At 54.0% G+C, this 22,664-nt stretch overlaps 1 protein-coding gene across 8 annotated transcripts in view; it reads left to right on the forward strand.

Moving 5' to 3' along the window:
* The window catches only part of ARHGAP39 (Rho GTPase activating protein 39), a 78,104-nt gene that overhangs the window by 51,506 nt on the left and 3,934 nt on the right, over positions 1–22,664 (forward strand). For 4 of the 8 annotated variants that reach the window (XM_064476674.1, XM_064476676.1, XM_064476678.1 and 1 more), the window contains exons 4-7: positions 3,578–3,661; positions 12,035–13,391; positions 15,039–15,600; positions 20,568–20,660. In XM_064476674.1, coding sequence (XP_064332744.1) covers positions 3,578–3,661; positions 12,035–13,391; positions 15,039–15,600; positions 20,568–20,660 — 2,096 coding nt within the window. Of the gene's footprint in view, positions 1–3,577; positions 3,662–12,034; positions 13,392–15,038; positions 15,601–16,789; positions 19,185–20,567; positions 20,661–22,664 lie in introns of those variants that run through there. The other 4 variants (XM_064476675.1, XM_064476679.1, XR_010376978.1 and 1 more) reach the window with 3 other exon arrangements.

Consider the following 22,664-nt stretch of genomic DNA (forward strand, 5'->3'; position numbering starts at 1 on the left):
ACATATAAGCACTGTTTGCCTTGTAGTTTTTGGCTGAATTCATTAAGAAACATTGTCAAACCTGAAAAAAAAATACAGAATCAATGTTTGATGACAGTGGTTGAGAAGAGGTTTTTCTCAAACAGAAAATTTCAGTTTCAGCCATTGAGTTTTTTAAAAAATCACAGTTAAAGTTGCCCCTGTCACGCTGTTAAACTGCCGTGTCGTAGGGCAAGCTGGGATGTTTCACTTCTATTTCTGACAAAAATCTGTGGAGCTGGTGGTGGCAGAGTCCACGCAGCACAGGGAGTCCCGCTGCTCTCCCCATAACGCGCAGCAGGCAGCGCGCTCTGCTCTGCATGGAGTGGCAGGGAGCAGCCGTAGCCTGCACACACCTCCTGCAGCCCCACGCCGTGCAGGCTTTCCAGCTGAGCCTCCTGACCTGCACACGCTTTGGCATCGATTGTGCACATCTCAGCAGATCCCACTTCAGTTTGGATGGAGTCCGGTGTTCCCTCGGCTGCTTTGGCAGTGACCTCAGATGTAAGCTGTCCCACGTAGGCAGTTCACGGAGGCCGGCTCATGAGTCCTTTCGGGCTCAGTGGTGGCTCCTTGAGTAAAAGACAGGAACTGAGCAGCACTGGCGGCTCCAGGGGCCAGTGGGAGCCCAGAAGCATTGAGCTGCTGGCGACGGATGGCGTGCTCCCCACCCTCTACTCTGTAGCCACTGTTCCTGCCAAGAAGCTGATAGTCTTGAGCAAGTTTATCTTCCAGGGACACATAACTAAGTGCTGCAGTCATGTGATTTAACTCACTCACCATCAGTGGACAGCTTTCCTTGCTGGACTGGAGATTGAGCCCCTTGGAAGCGTCCCTGGTGTGAAGGCGACTTTCATTTTGTGAAGCATTCTGCCGTGATGAGATTTCCACTTCAGCCTCTCACGCTGGGAACATTGTGGTGAGCGCCGTCCAGTATGATGCGTGTTCTTTTAGCACGGCTGTGTGTCCATCTGTCCAGCAGCAAAGAGCCCTCACGCCACCACGCCTTGGAAGCCCGACATTCAAGGCCCAGTTCTCCCTTCTTCTCGATCGCTGGGCGAGTGCGCTGGAATGGGAATGTCGCAGCGAGATGTCCCAAGTGTGTGGCATGTGTGTGCTTGGCCCAGGTCTGGCCCCGCCAGGTGCCCAAGGTGCTGCCGTGGCCGCACAGGCACCGCTGTCCGGACTGAGTTCCAACAATGTGTTCCTTATGGACGCTGACATTTGAATCTCATGCAGTTTTCATATTTCACAAAAATCTCTTAACGTATAAACCATTCTTAGCTCACGAGCTGTGCAAATCGGGCAGCAGGCTGCACATGGCCCACGGGCTGCCGTTGCTGAGCGGCTTCCCGCCAGGGCCAGCCTAGGGCCTTTTTCTCGTCCCCCTTGTGGTCCCTCCTTGTTCGCGCTCAAACACCCTATCGGAGCCCCCTGCCGTCCTCCTGGGGCTGCTCCTGTCTGGGTCCTGGTCTGTTTGCAGTGGACTCCAGCCCGAGTCTGAGCCCCTGGGAGCAGGTATGTGTCTGTCCCCCTCATGTTCCTGCCCCAGCCCAGGCCTGAAGAGGTGATAGCCCGGGGGACCAGGACACCAGCCTTCAACGGTTGTCATCCATAGTGCCTCCAGGGTTTCAGGGGCGCCTGGTGGCGGAAAGATGGCGTTGCTCAGTGCTGAAGGAAGAGGTGTGTATCAGCTGGGCCACCATGGACACAGGAGTGGCGGGGTGGCTGCAGCCGTGAGTTCGTGACAGCCCTGTCTCTGAAGCGCTGCCCGCAGCCGCAGGAGGGGGGGGGGGCTAGGTGCATGCATCACTCCTCGAGTCCCCAGCTTCTCGTCCTGTGGCACAGTCATAGTTGTTATGTGTTTGAAGGTACTGACCACCCGTCCACATTAACATTAGCCGTTCATCTGGTCAGCTTCTTTTTCAAATGATGACATTTTCATTAGAGACGCACATTAGTTGCCAAAAATACATGTGACCACACAGAAGGATTTAAAACCCACTTGCTCCTCTGCTCCCAGTTTTGTGTACTTGCTTTGTGGGGTTTGTCCCCACAGCTGCAGCTCCGCTGAGCACCCGCGACCGCCCGCTGCTGGACGCACGGGCCGCTTCTGGTGCACTTGATAATGTGAAGTTTTTAGTCCCTGTTTACTAAATTCTTACATGGTTAGGTCAATATTTGGGCTTTCTGTTGCGTTCCAGAATCTGTCTCTCCCTCTGCCAGTCCTATATCGTTTTAATTCTGTCCCTTGATAACGTGTTATATCCAGTGGAACGAACTGTCTCTCCAACTGTCTGTCATCCCTGAACTTTCCTTAATTGTTATTAAATGTTTATATTTGGTGTTAAGTTTCCAAACATTCTAACTTTTTAACACATTCCTTCCTATTGGAAATTTTACTAGAATTATATGAAATTTATTAGCTAATTTACAGAGAAGTATCTTTATATAGCTTAGGAATTACTGAGTTTTCGCATCCACGATTTTTGTGTTTCTCTGTTACATATTCAGGTTCCTTTATGTACCTCAATAAAAATTTATAGTTTTATTCATACTGATCCAACATATTCCATGTTAATTTATGGCTAGGACTTTAATTTTTTTGCTACTGCCATCATGAGCGTGAACTCTGCTTGTGCCTACTTACTGCTGACACACAGGAGAACCGTTGACTTACTGACACATGTGATTATTACATCAGTCTCTCTTAATGCTTCTGATAGTTTTTCAGCTGATTATTTTAGTTTTTCTGGGTTGACAGCTAAAAATAATTTTCTCTCTTCTTTTCAAATATTCGCATCTCTTGCTTTTTTAAAATTCTTCTTGTGCTGACTAGTGTTTCTGAAATCATTACACACTGGTAGTGAGAGTGACTGTTCTCACCCTGACTTTAATGGGTATGCTTGCAGCCTTTTACTGATGAATATTGTGAAGGCCTGGGGTTTTAATATGGATATTCTTGATCAAGTTAAGTAAATTTTCTTTCCCTTTTGTATTACTGAGAGTTTTAAAAATCCTAAGCAGATATTAATCTGATCACATGCCTTTGGGCATCTGGCGAGATAATCACCCACTCCCTTGTCCTCATGGATATTGAAGGGCTGCTGTGTCCAGGCCCTGCCCTTAAGCTCACCGTCCCCAGGAGGGAGTTTCTAAGCCTGCCTCCTCTCAGGTCAAATGGTCACGTCTGTTTGAAGCTGTGATTCTCACTAACCCGCGGCTCTGCCCTTAGGACAGTGGCCCCAATTCCAGTCATCTGAGCTCCAGTCATCTGAGTCAGTGTCCTCGCCTGCCCCCCGGCCGCTGGATGGGGCCAAGGTGGGGCTGCCCTGCGGGAGGGCTGGGGGTCTCCAGTCTCTACCACATGGGCCACGAGCCAGGCACTGAGGTGGGTAGTGAGGACCCAGGAAATACTCATCTGACCAGCTGAAGGGGACAGCTTTGTGGGCAGCACCCACGTTCAGAAAAGTGGAAGGAAGGCTTATGACTTTAAATGCGTCATATATGAAAATGTCTGCACTGCGCTTACGCCTCTCTCCCTTCTGCTGTGTTTCAGCTCCTCGCCCTTGGGAGCACTCCTGGAGAAGGACTGTGAGGTTTACCGGGACTACGGCGCGGATGGCCACCTTCCTCACTGCAGGTAGGGCCCCGCCTCAGGCTTGGCCCTGTCTCCAGCCCAAGGGTGGTTGTCTGGCAACTCGTGGGCGAGCTGGAGAAGAGCCTGGCTCAGCCAGGAGCAACTAGCTGGCCATGCACCGTGCGCAGGGGAGATGGACACCTGGGCAAAGTGGCCCCCAGGCTGGCATGGCAGTGACCGGTCCTAGAGGACACTTGTCACTGCCCAGGTGGGGAGTTGTTGAGTCCAGGGTGCTGCCCCCAACCCCGGGCAGACTCCCTGGGGGCCCTTAGCGTGGGGTCTCCCCAGGAGCTCCGGGCTGCACATCAGGTGCTTCTCAGGCAATGTTGGGAAGACTGGTGTCGGTCAGTGAGAGGGAGTCGACTGTGGCATCTCCCGGCCCCCGGTGGGCCTTGCTGGGCATTGGGATTTCCAGAGGCCCTTGGGACCCCGGGCACAGCGGCCATCAGGCTGGGCAGGGGCCCCTCTTGGTCAGCTGTATGTCCACCTGGAGCAGGCACCTACTCCTGCAGCTTTGGGTGGCCAGGCCAGGGCTGGGCCCCTGGTGGCCAAGGGACCCCCCCCAGCACAGACCAACAGCAATAACACATGTTGGGGAGGAATTTGAAGACGTGAGGAGCATTTGGCAGTTTGCGCAGACAGTTTAAAGGTCAAGCTTGAAAGTGTTGTCTGGGCTTGTGGGGAAAGGAATCGCAGCTGCCTGGGTCCAGCCGTGGGGCTATGTGACCGCGGGCATGTTTCGTAGCCTCCCGTGCTTCTGCATTCTCATCGGGCCCCACTGCACCCACCCTCCAGGCCAGCTCAGGTCCCCAGACGTGGCGCCTCCCGTGTGCTAAACCGCTCTCTGGCAGGCTGCCCGTCACAAGCCCTGGGCCCTGCAGGATGCGCGTGCTGCCTGGTCATTGGTGGCCCAGCGCTGCCCTGGCCCTGCCATCCTAAGTGCCACCTGGGCTGCACGTGAGGCCACACCCTCACAAACACAGTGGGAAGGACAGGGAGACTGGTGTCTATGGACAGACAAGGTCTGCAAGGATGGGGAAGGCTGTGTGCTGGGCAGGGCCCGCACAGGTGCATCGGTGGCCTGACATTTGCACGGTTCAGGCTGCTCCTTGTGGGGTCTCCTTGTTCCACGTGAGCAGCACTCACTCACTGGTGTGAGGCTGCCTCCTGAAACCCGCCTGTCAGGCCATCTCTCCTTTTCTCGCCTGCTCCTTCGGGCATCCACATGCCCAGCAGCACTTCCCTGAGGTGGTGGCATTGGAGAAGGGCTCTCTCCAGCTTTGGTTTCAGTGTCTCCATTTTTCTTTTGAAACCTCCCTGAGCTAAATGTCCCAGCACCAGCGCCCGGCTTCCAGCATTCCCAGAGTCTGTGGGAGGCCCTCCTCCTTCCCTCGGGGTTTGGAAGCATCCTCTGAACTGCTGCACGGGACACCGTGTGGTCTTTTTGAGGGACAAGTGGTCTCTCTCTGCCGTGGTACCTCCACCCTAGCAAAGTCACAGAGAATCACGATGAGAGGAGACGGACAGGCTTCCTGGGTTTGCGGAGCTCTAAGGAGATAGAGGTCAGAGGGCAGGTAGAGGCTGGACGGGGTGGAAGGGGTGCCGCTCAGTGGCCTCAGCGGGGGCAGGCTGAAGAGACTCTGGACAAGAAGCAGACAGCAGGGCCTGGAAGCTGGTTGCAAGGGTTTGGGGGAGGGCTCCCAAGAGAAGGCAGAGCATGGGATCTGGTGGGAAGGCAGGGCATGGAGCTGCGGGGTGAGAGGGCAGCTGCCTGCACAGGGGTAGGGGGCGAGGCCCTGAGGGATGCGGTGAGAGAGATGCCTTCCCAGACCAGAAGATCGTGGACATCCAACAGGGCTGGGCCCCTGGGGGCATGTTTCCCCATAAGACACGGAGCCCACGACTCCGGGCCTGCCTCGAGGATCAAGTGAGACTCCCGTGGATGCCCTCCACGCAAGGGTGCTGTCTGCTTGGCGACTTTCTCCTGCCTTGGTCCGTCTCCGCCCTGACTCCTGGAAGTGCTCTCAGGTCCTGGGATAGATGTGCCTGACACTCTCCCACCCTTCTCATCCCACAGTGTGGCTGTGTTGGCCCATGACTGGCCAGCGAGGTGCCTCCTCCGGCCGGAGCTCCAGCAGCCTTCACAGGCAGGGTCGCTCTTTCCAGTGCAGCCGCCGCTGAGGGCCTGGCGTGGGGATGGGAGCACTACTGCTGAGTGATGAAAAGATGTGCAGAAATAATGGTTCCCACCTGCTGAGTGTTTCCTGGGTGTCACTTCTCAACTGAGAACTCTATTTTATGCACATTATGTTACTCAGTCCTCATGAGAACCAACGAGGACTTGGGGACAGAGATGGGAAGGGACCCCCATGGCCCACAGCAGCAACAGCAGTCTCCAGTCAGCCCTGTCCTCTCGAACTCCAGAGCCATTCTCAGGGTCTGTGGGTGCTCAGCACGTGAACCGCTGCCCTCTGCTCTGCCTGCCTGGGTGGATTCTGGCAACAGGAGCAGAGCTCCTAGGAATGGGAGCCTGCCTCCTGAGCCCTGCTGCTGTCCAACTTCTCCACGGTGTGATGAGGCCACACTGCTGGGTGTCATCCTCAGCCAGCAGGTTTGACCCTGGCTGTGCTGAGGCAGCCACGCACTAGGTTACTGGGGCAGGCTGCCTCCAGCCAGCATGGGGCCTCTCAGTCTTGCCCCAATCTCACACTGCTGACTCTGGTTCTGAGTCCTGCCTCAGCCACCCCCAGTAGTTAGGACTCATGGCCTTGCCCAGAAAGGCCCAGCGACAGAGGACAAAGGCAGAGGAACCAGACTACACAACTGGTTTCTTAAGATGCTTGGGATTTCTACTGTCTGTGCTGGTGATGGGCCAGCCTGCACAACAGAAACGAAGTAGACCCAGTTGTCCTGCAGGCATCAGAGATCTACCAAGGAGCCAGAACTGCAGCCGAGGTCATTGCCCCAGGGCTGGGGGTCCAAACGTCAGCACTCAGGAGCCACAGAGGGGACCTTGTTAGCGTCCCCTGATTCTGTGTAGACTTCTGAAGGCTGAATGAAAGAATAGGCGGGACACATAGGCCAGCCCTCAAGACATGAGCTTGCCTGCCAACCATCTCAGTCCCAACTGCCTGCCAGAAGCAGAGGTAAACCACAGCCTCAAATGATGTCTACAGTTCTTGATACACAGTCGCCAGAATTTCAGTCTAAAATTGCCAGAACTGATTCACAGCAAAAACAGGCAATAGAAACCAGACCCATAGGAGATCTATATTGTAGAATTATCAGACACTGACTTTAATAAATATGATTCATATGTACAAGGTATTAAATGGCAATTTTTTAAATAAAATAATTTCACCAAGATAGATCACATTGTAGGCCATAATACAGAGTTTAACAAATTTAAAACAACAGAAATAATACAGTATTTGCATTCAGACCCCAATGGAATTAAACTAGAAATCAGTAACAGAAAGATAACTGGAAAACCCCCATATACTTGCCGGTTAAACAGCACACTTCTGAATCACACATGGGTCAAGGAAGAAATCTCAAGAGAAATTTTTAAATATCTTGAACTAAATAAAAATGAAAAGACAACTTATCAAAACCTGTGGGATGCAGTAAAAGCAATACTTAGAGGGAAATTTGTATCAGTGAGTGCATATTTTAGAAAAGAAGAAGCATCTAAAATCAACTAGCTAAGCTTTCATTCTTGGAAACTAGAAAAAGATGAGCAAATTAAACCTAAAGTAAGCAGAAGAAAACATATAAAAATTAAAGTGGAAATCAACGACATTATAAATAGGAAATCAGGAAGAAAAATCAGTAAAATGAAAAGCTGATTCCTTGAAATGATGGATAAAACCAGTAAGCATCTAGCCAGTCTAAGAAAAAGAAAGGAACAAATTACTAATATCAGAAATGAAAGAGGAGACATCACTACAGATTCCTTGGACATTTAAAAAGAAAATACAGGAATACTATCAACAATTCTGTGCACACAAATTTGACAGCCTCAGTGAAATAAACCAATTTCTTGAAAGACACAAACTGCCACAATCTGACATATAAGAAGACATAGACTATCTGAATAGGTCTGTATCTATTAAAGAAATTGAATCAATAATTAACAACCTTCCAAAACAGAAAGCCCCAGTCCCACATGGGCGCACTAGTGAATTCTACCAAACATTTGTGGAAAATATTATCCCACTTCTCTATAGACTCTTTCAGAGGACAGAAGCAGAGGGACTACTTCCTAACTCATCTGTGAGTCCAGTGTTACTCTAATATCAAAACAAGACAAACACGTTAACAAGAAAAGAAAACTACAGACCAATCTCTCTGGTGACCAGAGATGTAAAAATCTTCAACAGAGTACTAGCAAATCAAATGCAACAGTGTGTGAAAAGAATTACACACTGTGAGCAAGTGGGATGTATCCCAGATATGCAAGGCCGCTTCAACATTTGAGAATCAGTGTAATCTATTACGTCACTAAGCCAAAGAGGAAGAATCCATGATTGTATCAATAGATCCGGAAAAAACATTTGGCAAAATCCAACACCCATTTGTGATTAAAAAGCAAAAAACAAAACCCTATCAGTAAACTAGGAATGAAGGGGAGCTTCCTCAACTTGATAATATCTACAAAAAATTCACAGCTAGCATCTTATTTGGTGGCGAGAAGCTCAAAGCTTTCCCAGTAAGATCAGGAGCAAGGCAAGAATTTCCCCTCTGACCTCTGCTTTTCAATATCGTATTGGAAGTCCTTGCTAATGCAATAAGAAAAAATAAAACTGGCTTTGTAAATGACATGATCATCTGTGTAGAAAACCCTAAAGAACTGACAAACTTAAAACTAAGTGATTATAGCAAGGTTGCAGGATACAAGCTAAATATACAAAAGTCGATTGCTTTCCTATTTATGAGCAGTGAACAGATGAGATTTGAGATTAGAAACAATATCATTTACATTACTCCTGCCCAAAATGAAATACTTAGGTATAAATCTAACAAAATATGTGCAAAATCTATATGAGGAAAACTATAAAACCCTGATGAAAGATACCAAAAAAGAACTAAATGGAGAAAGATGTCAGTTCTTCCCAACTTGATCTGTAAATTCTGGGCAATCTCAATCAGAATCCGAGCAAGTTATTCTGTGGATATTGACAAAGTGATTCTAAAATTTACATGGAGAGGCCAGAACAGCCTCAAGTATCCAAGTAGAACAAAATTGGAGGAATAATACTACCCAATTTCAAGACCTACTATCAAGTTACCATAATCAAGACAGTGTGGCATTGGTTTGAAAACAAGAAAAAGATGACAAAAAGACTAATGGAATAGACTTGGGTGATGACAGATAGACCCCCATAAATGTAGTCAACTGACCTCTGACAGAGGGGTGGAGGCAACACAATGGAGCAAAGATGCTGGAACAACCGGACACCACATGCAAGACAACGAGTCCAGACACAGGCCTGACACCCCTCATGGAAATTAACTCAAAGTGGACCACAGACCTAAACGTGAAACACAAAACTAACTCCTAGAAGGTAACAGACGAGAAAGCCTAGATGACCTCGGGTTTGGCAGTGACTCTTTAGGTAAAACACCAAAGGCACAACCCATGAAAGATCATTGATAAGCTGGACTTCATTAAAATTAAAAAATTCTGCTCTGCAAAAAAAAACAGTGTCAAGGAAAGGAGAAGACAAGCCACAGACTGGGAGCAAATATTTGCAAAAGGCACATTTGGTGAAGGACTGTTGTCCAAAATATACAAAGAACTCTTAAAACTCAACAGTAAGAAAACCACCTGATTTTAAAATGGGCCAAAGAGCTAAACAGGCACCTGACCAGAGAGCACCTACAGATGGCAGGTGAGCCTGTGAAAGACACTCCACGTTGCTCGTCACCAGGGAAACGCAAGGTAACGCGACACTGAGGCCCCACTGCACAACTGTCAGAGCTGCCGGAATCCAGGCACTGACAGCGCCAAGTGCTGGGGACGACGTGGCGCCACGGGAACTCTCGTTCGTTGCTGGGAGCTGTTGAATGCAGAACGGTGCAGCCGCTTTGGAAGACAGTGTGGCAGTTTCTTATAAAACCAAATATACTCTAAGGATTCAGCAGTCGTGCTCCTTGGCATTTATTTACCCAAAGGGGCTGAACACTTAACATCCACACAGAAACCTACACACAGATGTTTAGAGCAGCTTTATTCATAATTGCCAAAACTCAGAAGCAACCAAGATGTCTTTAGTAGGTAAATGGATGAATAAACTGTGTTCCATCCAGATAATGGAATGTTATCCGGTGCTAAAGAGAAATGAGCCGTCAGCCATGAAAAGACATGGAGGAGCCTTAAATGCACGTTACTGAGTGAAAGAAGCCCACCTGAAAAGGCTGCGCCCTGTGTGATCCCGTCATTCCATCTCTGTGACACTGTGCGGTTGTACAGGATGTAGCCTTTTCAGATTGGCCTCTCTGGAGACAGTCAAAAAGATCAGTGGTTGCCAGGGTTAAGGCAGGGAGGGTGGGATGAACAGAGCACGGGGGTTTAGGGCCATGAAAGTGTTCCACATGACACTATACTGGTGGATACGTGTCATACGTTTGTCCAAACCCATAGAATGTACAACACTGAGAGCGAACCCTAATGTAAACTCAGAACTTAGGTTGGTTATGAAGTGTCAGTATAGGTCCATCAGTTGCAGCACGTGTGCCAGCGTGAGATGCTAGTAACTGGGGTGTGAGCTGGGGCAGGAGTTACATAGGAAACCTCTGTGCTTTCTGCTCAGTTTTGCTGTGAACCTAAAAGTGCTCTTAAAAAAAAAAAGAATTAAATAGATATTCTAGAACTGAAAAATATAACAAAAAATAACTCAATATATGGATGTAAAAGTAGTTTAAGCATAGCTAAACAGAAAATAAATTGGAAGTCAGAACAGAGGAAGACACTTACTGCGTGGAGATGCCAGCGATAGAAAGTACGCAACGCAGGCTGGAGCCTTGTGGCCCACGGCGAGGAGGACTGTGGGTGACCTCCAGAAGAGGGGAGAGGAAACAGGGTGGAAGTGATGTTTGAAAGGTAGCCGTCAGGGGTTTCTAGCAGTTGTGAAGGGTGCCACGCCGCAGACTGAGGAAGTGCTGTGAGTCCCAAACACTAGAGCACGTGTTCTGAATACTGAGTATAAAAAGAAAATCCTCAAGGCAGCCAGAAGTCTCTTGAGGGGAGAGCAGGTAGCAGAGGTGGGCCCCACTCATCTCTCCTGGACTCCTGGTCCAGCGCCTAGCATGGCAGAGGCAGCTGTGGGACACGGAGTGTGTTGTCAAGTCTGTGTAACCCTACGGGCAGTGTCACCCATGTTGTCACCAAGCAAGTGAAGCTCAGAAGAGGCTGCAAGTCCAGAGTGGACCCCCTGCCTGGGCTGGAGGGCCAGGATTTGGGGCCTTAACCCCCAGGGTACCTGATGCAGGCTTTCCTGGGCCCTGGGGACAGTTTTATCGTCTCTGGGTACAGAGTGCTGTCCGGGTGCTGGCATAGCCACAGGACCGCAGTCAGCCTTTTTGGAGCTCACAGGAGCCTCTGTGTTTGAAAAATGGCCTGAAATGCTATTGCACAGGGGTGTGTGGGCCACCACCTGCGCAAGGACATGGGCAGGTGTGAGCCCTGGAGTAAGCCTACCAGAAGTACACTTACCGAATCCAAAACCCGAGAGGCCTCTGGGAGGCACGCCCTTCCTGGCTCTTCCTTACAGAGATGGTTCTGGGCTGGTTCAGAGACACGTTCAGAGGCCCTTGCAGGGAGTGTCACCATGGGCAGTGGCTGGGGATCTGGGGGAAGCTCCTGGGGCAGGACAGCCCCCCGGGGCAGGGGTCAGGCTGCAGCACTGACTTGGGAAATGTGTGAGGGGAGCTCCCGGGACAGAAGGGCAGCTGCCCGAGGCTGCACTGACCAGGGGTCAGGGCAGCAGTGAAAGGTGCACAGCTGATTACAGGGAGCCCTGGCAGGTACCAGGCCCCCACAACCTGCAGCCCCATTGTGGGTAAGGACAGTGAGAAATAACCAGGCCTTCTCATCCCTAACTTCAGACACCCATGAGGTCTAGGTTGGTGGGTAATGGGTCCCAGCTGACAGCAGGGCCAGATTTCTACCTCCCCCTGGTAACCCGCCCCCACCAGGACTTCCCCTAGGTAACCTGTCATCCCCCACCCCCCTACCCCCGGTAACCTGCCCCCCAGACGCCCTTGGGTAACCTGTTTTCCCCCAGGACCTCCCCCATGTGACCTGCCCCCCCACACCCGGTAACCTGCCCCTCAGACCCCCCTGGGTAACCTGTGCTACATCACCCTCTCCAGGACCTCCTCACTGCGCTGGAACTCGGGCACCAAGGAGCGCATGCTCATCAAAGTTGCCGACAGGGAGCCCAGCTTCCTCTCCCCGCAGGGCAATGGCTACCCGCTGGACAGCCAGCCTGGCGGGCGCTCCCGCAGACCCTCTGGGGGCCAGCACTCACCCAGCCTGCAGGCTCTCACCCCTGATGCGGACAGCCCTGTCTTCTTCTCTGAGCGGAGGCCCTCGCCCTTCCTGAAGAGGGCAGAGCTGGGGAGCTGCTCCCCTCTGCTGGCCCAGCCCCGCAAGCCCGCTGGTGACTCTCAGCCCTCCTCCCCACGCTATGCCTATGAGCCCCCCCTCTACGAGGAGCCCCCTGTGGAGTACCAGGCCCCCCTCTATGACGAGCCACCCATGGACGTGCAGTACGAGGCCGGTGGGGGCTACCAGGCCGGCTCTCCCCAGCGGTCTCCCGGCCGCAAGCCCCCCAAGCAGGCCTCCGCCTCGCCCTACCAGCAGCTGGTGCTCACCAGGCAGAAGTGCCCTGAGCGCTACCTGAGCCTGGAGTACAGCCCAGCGGGCAAGGAGTATGTGCGGCAGCTGGTGTACGTGGAGCAGGCTGGCTCCAGCCCCAAGCTGCGCATGGGCCCACGGCACAAGTACGCACCCAACCCTGGCAGCGGCTCACTCTCCCTGCAACCTAGCCCCTGCCTGTTGCGGGACCAGCGCCTGGGGGTCACGTCCGGGGACTACAGCAGCATGGAGGGGCCCGAGCTGCGGCACGCCCAATCGCCCTTGCCTCTGCCCCAGCCCCAGGATGATGCCATGTCCTGGTCCAGCCAGCAGGACACCATGTCCTCGACAGGCTACTCCCCTACCACACGCAAGAGGAAGAGCAGGAACCCCTCCCTGGGCCATGCCCCCGGCGCTTCATCCACCGAAGGCCCTGGGGACCGCGACCTGCTCAGCGAGCAGCCCCTGACAGAGGAGCGGCCCCTGTGCGGGCCCAGCCTGGCCCCCACAAAGCGCACAGACGGCAAGGCGGGTGAGGCGGACGGGCCCCGGGGCATGACTGAGCCCTTCCTGGCGCAGGCCCGGCTGGCCTGGGAGGCACAGCAGGCCCACTTGCACATGAAGCAGAGGGGCAGCTGGGACTCCCAACAGGATGGCTCGGGTTATGAGAGTGACGGGGCCGTGCCGCTGCCCATGCCCGGGCCCGTGGTGCGCGCCTTCAGCGAGGACGAGGCGCTAGCCCAGCAGGAGAGCAAGCACTGGCAGAGGGGCGCCTTGGACAGGCTTGCCTTCCCCCAGGTCCTGCTGGAGAAGAGCGTCTCTGTGCAGACCAGCCTGGCCTCCCCAGAGCCCTACCTCCACCCTTCACAGGTAGGGGCGCAGCCCTGGGTGGGTCCCTGGGCAGGGGTGGGGCAGGCGGTGGGCCCACTGTGTGGTGCATCCTCCCAGTTGCTGGCAGGCATGAGGGCAGACAGTGAATGCCCCCGAGGCCTCCACCAGCATGGGGTCTCTCACCTCCGCTCCTCATGAGGCCCGGCCAGTGCTCCCGAGCCGCCAGGGGCCAGGGGCCATGTCCTGATTCCAGGCCACAGAGGCAGGGAGACGGGCGGGCAGCCACCCACCCACAGCCCTGAGCCTCTGTTCTCCGGCCTGTGAACAGGCCCTTAGGTGAGGAGCTGTGCAGGGGTGGCTCAGGGCCCTTCCAGAGGGTGGCTCCCACATGGAGGGATGTTAGACATCTGGCCCTGTGGCCAGGACACACTCAGCAGGCCCCAGGTGGCTCTTAGGACCCTGGGCTGCAGCTGGAACCAAAGCAGAAGGCCAGCCTGATGTGTCCTCCCTGTTCAGTGCCAGGCGTGGACATCTGTCCGGCCCTCAGAACCTGTGTGCATTTTCCGCCAAGTCGAGTGCACGGAGCACAGTGCCAGGGCTTGGTGTGGATCAGTGTCCTGGTCCCCATCTCCGGATGCCTGGCAGTCTGCTACTGAAGCCAAGGCTGAGTGTCTGTCCTGGCAACTGCCCAGAGCAGGCAGTGGCAAGTTCTCCCGGATCAGGCTTCTCATGTCCACCCCCATCCCTGCTGGGGAAGATGTGTCCTCCGCCCCAGGCTGGAGTGCTCAGAGCAGCGTTTGTGTCTGTGGCTTGTAACACAGGAGGACAGTGAGACAGACTGGAAGGGGAGGTGGGAGGTGGGAGCACTTGATCTGGACAGAAGGGACATGTGGGCTCCAAGAGCCTGTCCAACATCCATACCTGGCGCTGCCCAGGGAGGTTGCCTTCCCTGCTCTCAAGACCAAGGATTAGAGAGGCAGGTGCACTGAGGCCATTTGGGAGGTGGAGAGGGGGCCTGGAACAACCCCTTCTTTTCCTAGCATTGTAGGAGGGGAGGGCCCCGGCCCACGGCACCTCCCAGGCCTGGCCCTACCTGTGCACAGCATCACTCTGCCCATGACCCCAGGTGGATGTCTTCACTGGGGAAAGAGGGGGGCCCCAGCAGGGAGGGCAGGTGGTTCTGTGATGCGAGACACTGTCAAACGCTGACTCGGGGTTTCTTTGTGGGGCTGCCCTTTTCATCAGGCCGGTAAGAGGCAGTGCCCTGCCCCCCCAACCCATGGGGTCTGGGCTCCCAGCCTGTGGAGGGCCGTGTGAGCTCCGGGGTGCAGCATCTACCAGCACTTTCCCACCTGGGGCTACAGCAGCCCAAGAAGCCGAGGAAACACACGTGTGGCTTCCTCCCACCCCCAGACCCTTGCTGGACCGGGGAGAGCACCTCCTGGAGGTCAAGCCCTCAGGGTACAGTTGGAAGAAGGGCCCCTCTAGTCACAGAGCTAGAAGCCCAGGCCCGGCCCCGCCCCCTGCTGCCCAGCAAGGGCCTCCGTGCCATCAGGCCACTGACACCCACCCTGCCCCACCCCAGGCCTCACTCCTCCAGAAGCCTCAGGGCCAGAATGGGAGGTCACACCTCTCACCTGGTGGGTCAGGTGGGCCCCCCATTCACGGCCCCCCTGTGCTCCCCAGTCTGAGGACCTTGGCACCTGTGCCCAGTTCGAGAGCAGCCGGCCGGCCCGCAGCATGATGCCCAGCGCCAGCTGCGTGTTCCCCACCTTCACACTGCGCAAGCCATCCTCGGAGACTGACATCGAGAATTGGGCCTCCAAGCACTTCAACAAGCACACGCAGGGCCTCTTCCGTCGAAAGGTGTCCATCGCCAACATGCTGGCCTGGAGCAGTGAGTCCATCAAGAAGCCCATGATAGTGACCAATGACCGCCACGTGAAGAAGGAGGCCTGTGAGGTCTTCAAGCTCATCCAGATGTATATGGGTGACCGGCGTGCCAAGGCAGACCCGCTGCACGTGGCCCTGGAGGTCGCCACCAAGGGCTGGAGTGTGCAGGGCCTGCGGGACGAGCTGTACATCCAGCTGTGCCGGCAGACCACTGAGAACTTCCGCCTGGAGAGCCTGGCCCGTGGCTGGGAGCTCATGGCCATCTGCCTGGCCTTCTTCCCTCCCACACCCAAGTTCCATTCCTATCTGGAGGGCTACATCTATCGGCACATGGACCCCGTCAACGACACCAAAGGTAAGACCCAGTGTAGGACCCCTGGGCATCCCGGGCTCTGCAGCAGCTCAGGTAAGGGCTGTGGTGAGAACTTCCTGCGTGTGCTGGGTGGCACCTGGCAGCAACAGGGACATAAAAGCAAACACAGCCTCTCCAAGCAGACACCTGTCCCCTGAGAGCTATGTCCTGGGTCTCCAATGGGATTTGGGGTCAGGAAGCCCCTTCTCGGCCCGGAGGCCCCAAGAAGAGCCGCGGGCAGTCCTGGCAGGGTCCCTGGCCAGAGGCTGACAGGTAGGGGTTTGCATGAGGACCCATGGCACCCATGGTCTCTGCCAGCCAACATCCACTCTGTTCTGAGGCCACCATCCTGTGGCCACCCTGCCTGATGAGAGCACGGAGGCCAGTCGGCCCGTGTGCACTTCTGCGTTTGCTCTCAGTCATCTAATGCCTTGGAGAGTGAGCACTCCAGCCAGGCTCAGGTTGTCTCTAGTGGCTGATGAGAGCAGGGCGGAACATGGGCACATTGGCAGGCAGCTGGGGTGCTGTGCTATGGGCTGAGCTGGCTGTAAGCTGCCTCGAGGGTTCAGCGGTTGGGACTGTCACAGGTAGCCACCTGCTGATGGCTGCCTGGGGCTGAGTGCAGGGCCGGATCTGCCTGGGGCACGGGTCTGTCTGGGCCCAAGTCCAGCACACTCAGGGGAGGATCCTGGGGCTTGGTCCTGCCAGCCAGGTGGTGCCTGTGCAGCTGCCCTGGGGCCTGACCTGAGTCCTGGGCTGGGCAAAGTAAGCATGGGGACAGGGCTGTAGGCAGCACCTGTAAGTACAGTGGGCCATCTGTCACCCCAATTTTCGTCAGTGTCCACAGGGCACAGCCACAGCATCAGTGTCTCCACGTGTGCACCCACACTCACATGCTCACACACAGCCTGCAGGTCAGACGTGCTAGCCCACTCTGTGGGAGTGGCTGTCCTGCTGGTCTGGCCAGGGCCTTGCCCCAGCCCAGGTGTGGGGGCTGAGGCGTGTGCACAGTGGGGCTGCAGGGCAATGGTAGGTCCCGGGAAGGTGCATCAGCATAGGTGCCATCCAGCAAGGCAGCCATTTGGGGCAGATCTTGGAAGCTGTGAGACTTTTGCCCAGGCCTGCGGTTTTTGAAGCAGGACTACTGAACACAGCAAGTAGGTCTCCCCACGTGGCTCTCCACCACATGCAGACCAGCAGCCTGGCGGGCGGGATGGATCTGCCTCTGTCTTCTTGGACCTTTCCAGGAGCAGGTGGGTCCCCACTGGCTCCATGGTTCACCTCAGCCTCTTCGAAAAGACCTTGAAACATCACTGTCATGAGCACACAGCCCTCGGGGCCTCAGGAGTACTTGCTGAGTGAAAGGTGAGTGTGCGGTGGACAAAGGGCACTGGGCACCCCTGCGCTGGCCTGGGCTTTTGTGGGGAGCTGGTCACTGGCCCAGAGATTTGTGCTCCTTCATACTAGTGTCTGTGCTGTGGAAGCCAGACTGCCGTGTAAGAGGCAATCAAGGGTCAGCTTGGGCAGCCATAGTTTTGTGACCTAGGTGGTCTCAGAGCGCTGTATGGTCTCTGCCCACAGACCATGCTAGATCTGCATGGTCCTGCATTTGGGCTGTGGGATCTGGTCTCACGTATATGGCACAGGGGTGCCCTCCAGCCAAAGCCCTGTGTCCAGCCACGAGATCCACTCCTGGGTCAGTATCCACTGCCAGGCCCTGCTCATCACTGAGCTCAGGGGCGAGGCCTCATGCTTCCTCCCACTGGCCCCTGTCAAGAAGGTGCGTGCTGGCCACTGGGCAGGAAGGCAGGCCCCATTAGCCCAGAAGGACGTACCCTGTGCTTAGAAAAAGGTAACTGTAGTCTTTCTTGGAAGCACCAGTGAGGGCAGAGCTGAACCTCACCCTGAACCATGCTGCCTGCCTTGGACTCAGAGCGTTTGATTCAGCTGCCAGCATGTGTGTGACCTCTGCTGTGGTTACCACCCCAAGGGACCAAGGGACCAAACAGTGAACCCCAGTTCACATGACCCCCAGCCCCCGGCTTAGCCTTGGCTCACACGTGGTCACACCTTTGTGCCAGCCACCAGCAGGTGACTTCCCACCTTGTCTCCCCTGGACCTCACTAACGAGGCTCTCAACACAGGCATCGCAGGCATTGGCAGTGGATACAGCAGCCTGCAGCTCCCCACTCTGCCCGCAAGGAGCACGCTGGAAGGCTGCAGACCCCGAGGGGTGGTCACTGCTTGTGCCTTCATGCATTCAGCACAACACTGGCTCCCAGGTAAAAGATTGTAGGCTGAACACAGTCATCGGTTTGGACTCCACCTTGAAGTCATGATAAAAGAACAGTGAAGGAAATTTTTGAAGACCAAAAAAATCCTCACAAGGGAATGTAAAATGATGCAGCCACTATGGAAAACAGAATGGCAGTTCCTCAAAAAATTAAACATAGAATTAACATAGGATCCAGCAGTTCCATTTCTGGGTGTATGCCCAAAATAATTGAAAGAAAGATATGAACAGGTATCTGTGCACTCATGTTCATAGTAGCAGATCCACAATAGCAGAGATGTGGAAAGCAGCCCAGGTGTCCATTGACAGATGAGTAGACAGATAAAATGTGGTTTGTACATACAATGGAATATTATTCAACCTAAAAAAGGAAGGAAATTCTGGCACAGGCTATAAGATAGATGAACCTCGATAGATTTCATTTGTGCTGAGTGGAATAAGCTAGATACAAATCTACTCATGTGAGGTCCCTACAGCAGTCAAGTTCATAGAGACAGAATGGTAGGTGCAATGGGTTAGGGGGAGGGAGAAACGGAGAGTTGTTGTGTGATGTGTATGGAATTTCCACTTGGGAAGATGAAAAAGTTCTGGAGATGGATGGATGGTGAATGTATGTAATACCACTCAACTGTACAACTAAAAACGGTTAAAATGGAAAATTCTATGTATATTATATTACAATAAAAATACTGAAATCCACCAGGACAAAGAGAATGGAAGAGAGGAAGAACAACCATTTTCGAGAAGCCGAAAAGCACATGACAAGTGGCTGGAAAATAACTTGGCAGACCCAGAAAGGTGGATCCCAAGCAGGTGGTGGGGAAGCTGAGAAGCTGAAGCAGGTAGCATACCCTGAAAAGCTCAGCAGTATTTTTAGCCAGCCTCCTCCAGCAGTGGTATGGAAGGGGGTGACCATGGAGCTGAAAACAAAAGGACTAGTTGAAATTGAAATTCTCTTTAAGAAACAAAGCGGCTGCGGTGGAGTAGGCAAAATGAGACTCTGGACCCAGAGCATCTGGACTGAAATCTCAGCCACATTTTCCAGATAGGCCATATTCTGAGCCATGAAACAAGTCTCAATAAATGTTAAAGACTGTGACTCATAGAAAGTATGTTCTCTAACCACAATGGAGTTAAACTGGCAACCAGCAACACAAAGATACCTAGAAAATCCCCAAGTATTTGGAAACGGAAGAACATACTACTGAATAATCCATGGGCCAAATAAAAATCAAAAGGGAAGTTAGAAAGTATTTTGAACTGAAAAAAAAAAAAAGAAGCATATTAAAATTTGTGGGGTACAGCCAAAGCAGTTCTTAGAGGAAAATTTATAGTACCTTAATGTCTGTACTAGGTAATAAGATCTCAAATCAATGTCTTCTGCCTCTACTTTAAGAAACTTAAAAAAAAAAAAGAGGAAATTATACCAAATGTAAGCAGAAGAAAGGGAATAATGAAGATGAGTAGAAATCAATGAAAGAGAAAATAGGAAAAATCAATGCAGAAAATCAGTGAAACAAAAAGTGTATTATTTGAGAAGAGCAATGAAATTAATAAACCTCCAGCCAGACTAATCAGGACAAAGAGAGAGAAGATCAACCAATAACAGAGTGAAAAAGAAAAAATATAATCATCTCAGTAAGTCATTTCACAAAATCCAACATTCCATTCCTGATAAAAGCTCTAAACTGGAAGAGATGGGAGCCTCTTCAGCCTAGTATGCACATTTCTCTTTCCTTGCTCCGTCAGCCGAGGGCCTAGAAGCAATGACACCCCAATAGCAGTGAGCACACCTGACCCCAGATCTTGGTTTCTAATTCCATTTTACATTCAGAAGAACCAGAGCTCTTTGGAGAAACAGCTAATTCTAGGGCTGGGGCAGGGAATGTACAAGATGCAATGCCAAGTGAGGAAGTGCTGGAGGGACGAGGGGAGACCATGGGATGTGTCCGGGACACAGAGCTCCCAGGGGCCAAACCTGGAGCACCTTGAGCCACAGAATAAAGTTGTATTGGATTATAACCCAAAGTGTAGGATGAATGTCCCAAGCCCATACTGATGTGAATGACTAGATACAGATTTTTCATGCATAAAAATGACAATTTATGTAGATAAGAGGGCCCATCATCAAGTAGGGGAGTGTGACACCCACTTGGCTGTGCACCTCGACTTCTTATGAGAGCATGGGATGGTGGTGTGGGGGTCCTCATCGGCAGTGCCAAGTTATTTTGTGCAGAGTGGGAGGCGCCCAGATCAGCCTGAGAGGAGAGCCAGGCCCCTCCAGTCTTGCTCAGTGCCTCCAGCACGAGCTCCACAGCTCAGCCCCAGGAGAGCAGCCATGGAGGGCCTGGACGGCTGGGCTGGGGCCTCCTCGAGGGACTCCACACCCCTGGCTTTCTGCCAGCCAGAAGGCCGTGAGCTGACCGCCCCGCCTCCCCACTGGCGCCTTCCCAGCCGCATGGCCCAGATGTGCCCACACATGGACCTGCACCTCTGTATGGACGCACCCCGTCCCCAGGAGCACGAGCAGGACGCAGCTGTGATGGGACACTGGCCCCACCCCAGCACTCCCAGCCGGCGGCCCTGTCTGCCCGGAGGGTCCAGCTGTGCCAGGACCTGTGCGGGCCTGCGTTCCTCCTTGTGCTCTGTGGCCCTCACCACTCTGTTTGCTCCCCAGTGACACAGCACATGAAAGAGCTCCTGGAAAGGAACACTAAGAAGAAGTCCAAGTTGAGAAAGAAACCCAAGCCTTATGTTGAGGAGCCGGATGGTAGGGCCTCTCCCTGCAGCCCCGCGCTGCGTCTGCACAGCTCTGCTCTCCAGCCTCGGCCACCTGGCCTCTTCTCTAACCGCTTCTGGGCTGTGGGGGCAGAGGGGGACACTAACATCAGCTCCTCAGAGCCGGCTGGAAGCCCAGGTCATGGACAGGGCTCCTGGGGAAGGCCACACCTGCCCTGCATCTCTCTCCATGGTGCTAAGAACAATTTCCAACTTGCATGCTGGGTTCTCAGTGGGGAGGGGCCTGAGGACTGTTGACCAAGGCCTGCTGGAGGCGCCCCCAGGTGAGTGTGAGTGGGGGAGTATCCAGCGGGCAAGTGCCTCCCCAGCCCTGACCTCCAGCCCAGGCTACCCCTGTGCTTCCCAGCACAGCCCAGGGGTTTCCCAGCCTCCCTCCCACGGCACTCCCATCCCTGCCCTTGTCCTGGATGCTGGCTCAGGACCCCCACCAAGCTCCAGGGAAGCCCTGTTAACCCTGGTGCCATGTCCTCCCTGCTGGGAGAGCTGGTGGTCCACTTCTGTCACACCAAGGGCAGGAGGTCAGGGCACGTCTCCCCAGAGGCCCCAAGACCAGGGACAGGAGGCTCTGGACTGAGTGAGCACCAGGCTCCTGCTGCACTGCCTTGCTACAAAGTGCTCGTGGGCTCCCAGGGGTCAGGGTCCAGCCCAGGCCCTATTTGATTAAGCACCGTCCATTCTCCCTGGGCCAAGAGCTGGCCCACAAGGGCCACATTGGCTGGAAGCAGAGGGTTCCAAGTGCTGTGTCCCAGGCTGGCAGATCAGAGGCTACAGCCAGGATTGTCTGCCTGGGGTCCGCACTTCCCAAGGGACCTGAAACAGAGTTTCCAGGGTTCAAACATCTATAGGAAATGTTTGTTTTCATTGTGATTACTCTAAAAAGGAATCCCCTTACCAGTTATAATGACAAAACTAGTTTGTGATAACTAGAAATGAAGGTTTTCATGGACTGAGACGCGTTTGTGTTCATCATGCTGAGGTTCAAGGAACCCCTTGTCCTCAGACGCCCACAAGAAACTGCCTCCTTTAAAAGACTCCTGTGTTTGGGTTTGAGACTTGGGTCTAGAAGCCCTCCTCCGGCAGGCAGGCAGGCAGGTCCTACAGAGGAGGGGGCCCATTCCAACCCCTCTGTCTGTCTGTCCGTCTGTCCATTGGTCCGTGGCAGCCTGGCTCAGTGGCTTCTCAGGGCTTGGCCTCCCCACATTCCCTGTCTTGCTTCTCCTTCCCTGCCCTTGCCTGGGCCAGGAAAGGCTTTCCCCACATGTCAGACCCTCCCTGGGTGGGGCCTCCTCCCCACCCTCCAGGTATCTGGCCAAGGTCCCTGAGGTCCTTGTGCTTGGAATGCTAGCCCTGTCCCCTGCCCCCTGTGACCACTAGCTAGAGCTTCTGCTGCCAGGGATGGATTTTAGGGTTAGGGTTAGGAAGCCCCTTCTTTGAGAAAGGAGACCAGCCCTCCTGTTGCCTTCAGCCTTCAAAGTTGTCCTTCCCCAGTGCTACCCTCCCAGTGACACCCAGGTTCAGGACAGGGGACATCCGCTCCACACACATCCCCTTCCCACCTGGGCCTCCCCCTCCCCAACCCACACCCAGGCAGGGGACATCCGCTCCACACACATCCCCTTCCCACCCTGGGCCTTCCCATCCCCGACCCACACCCAGGCAGCCTTCAACCAAGCAGACATGGCCACCCACGGGCTAAGGCCCTCCCCTAGGGCTGCCCGGGGCCTCCAGCTGGGCACAGGGCTGCAGGAGAGCTCCTTCCCCTGTGCTGGCCCAAGGCAGTGGGTGCTGAGTGCCTCCAGGCCTGCTGCTTCTAGAAATTACCCTTGTTGGGGGTGCTTCCCAAGGCCAGCTGGAGGAGGCATGGGGTTTGAAAGCCCTGGGGCCCAGGCCCTGCCTTTCTTGGCCATGGGGAGGATTAGGTGGGCTGGCAGAGGGGTTCCTTTAGCCTGGCTGCTCTGGAGGTGCTTTTCCATGT

Source organism: Camelus dromedarius, chromosome 20 (genome assembly GCF_036321535.1).
Source record: "Camelus dromedarius isolate mCamDro1 chromosome 20, mCamDro1.pat, whole genome shotgun sequence".
Lineage (NCBI taxonomy): Eukaryota > Metazoa > Chordata > Mammalia > Artiodactyla > Camelidae > Camelus > Camelus dromedarius.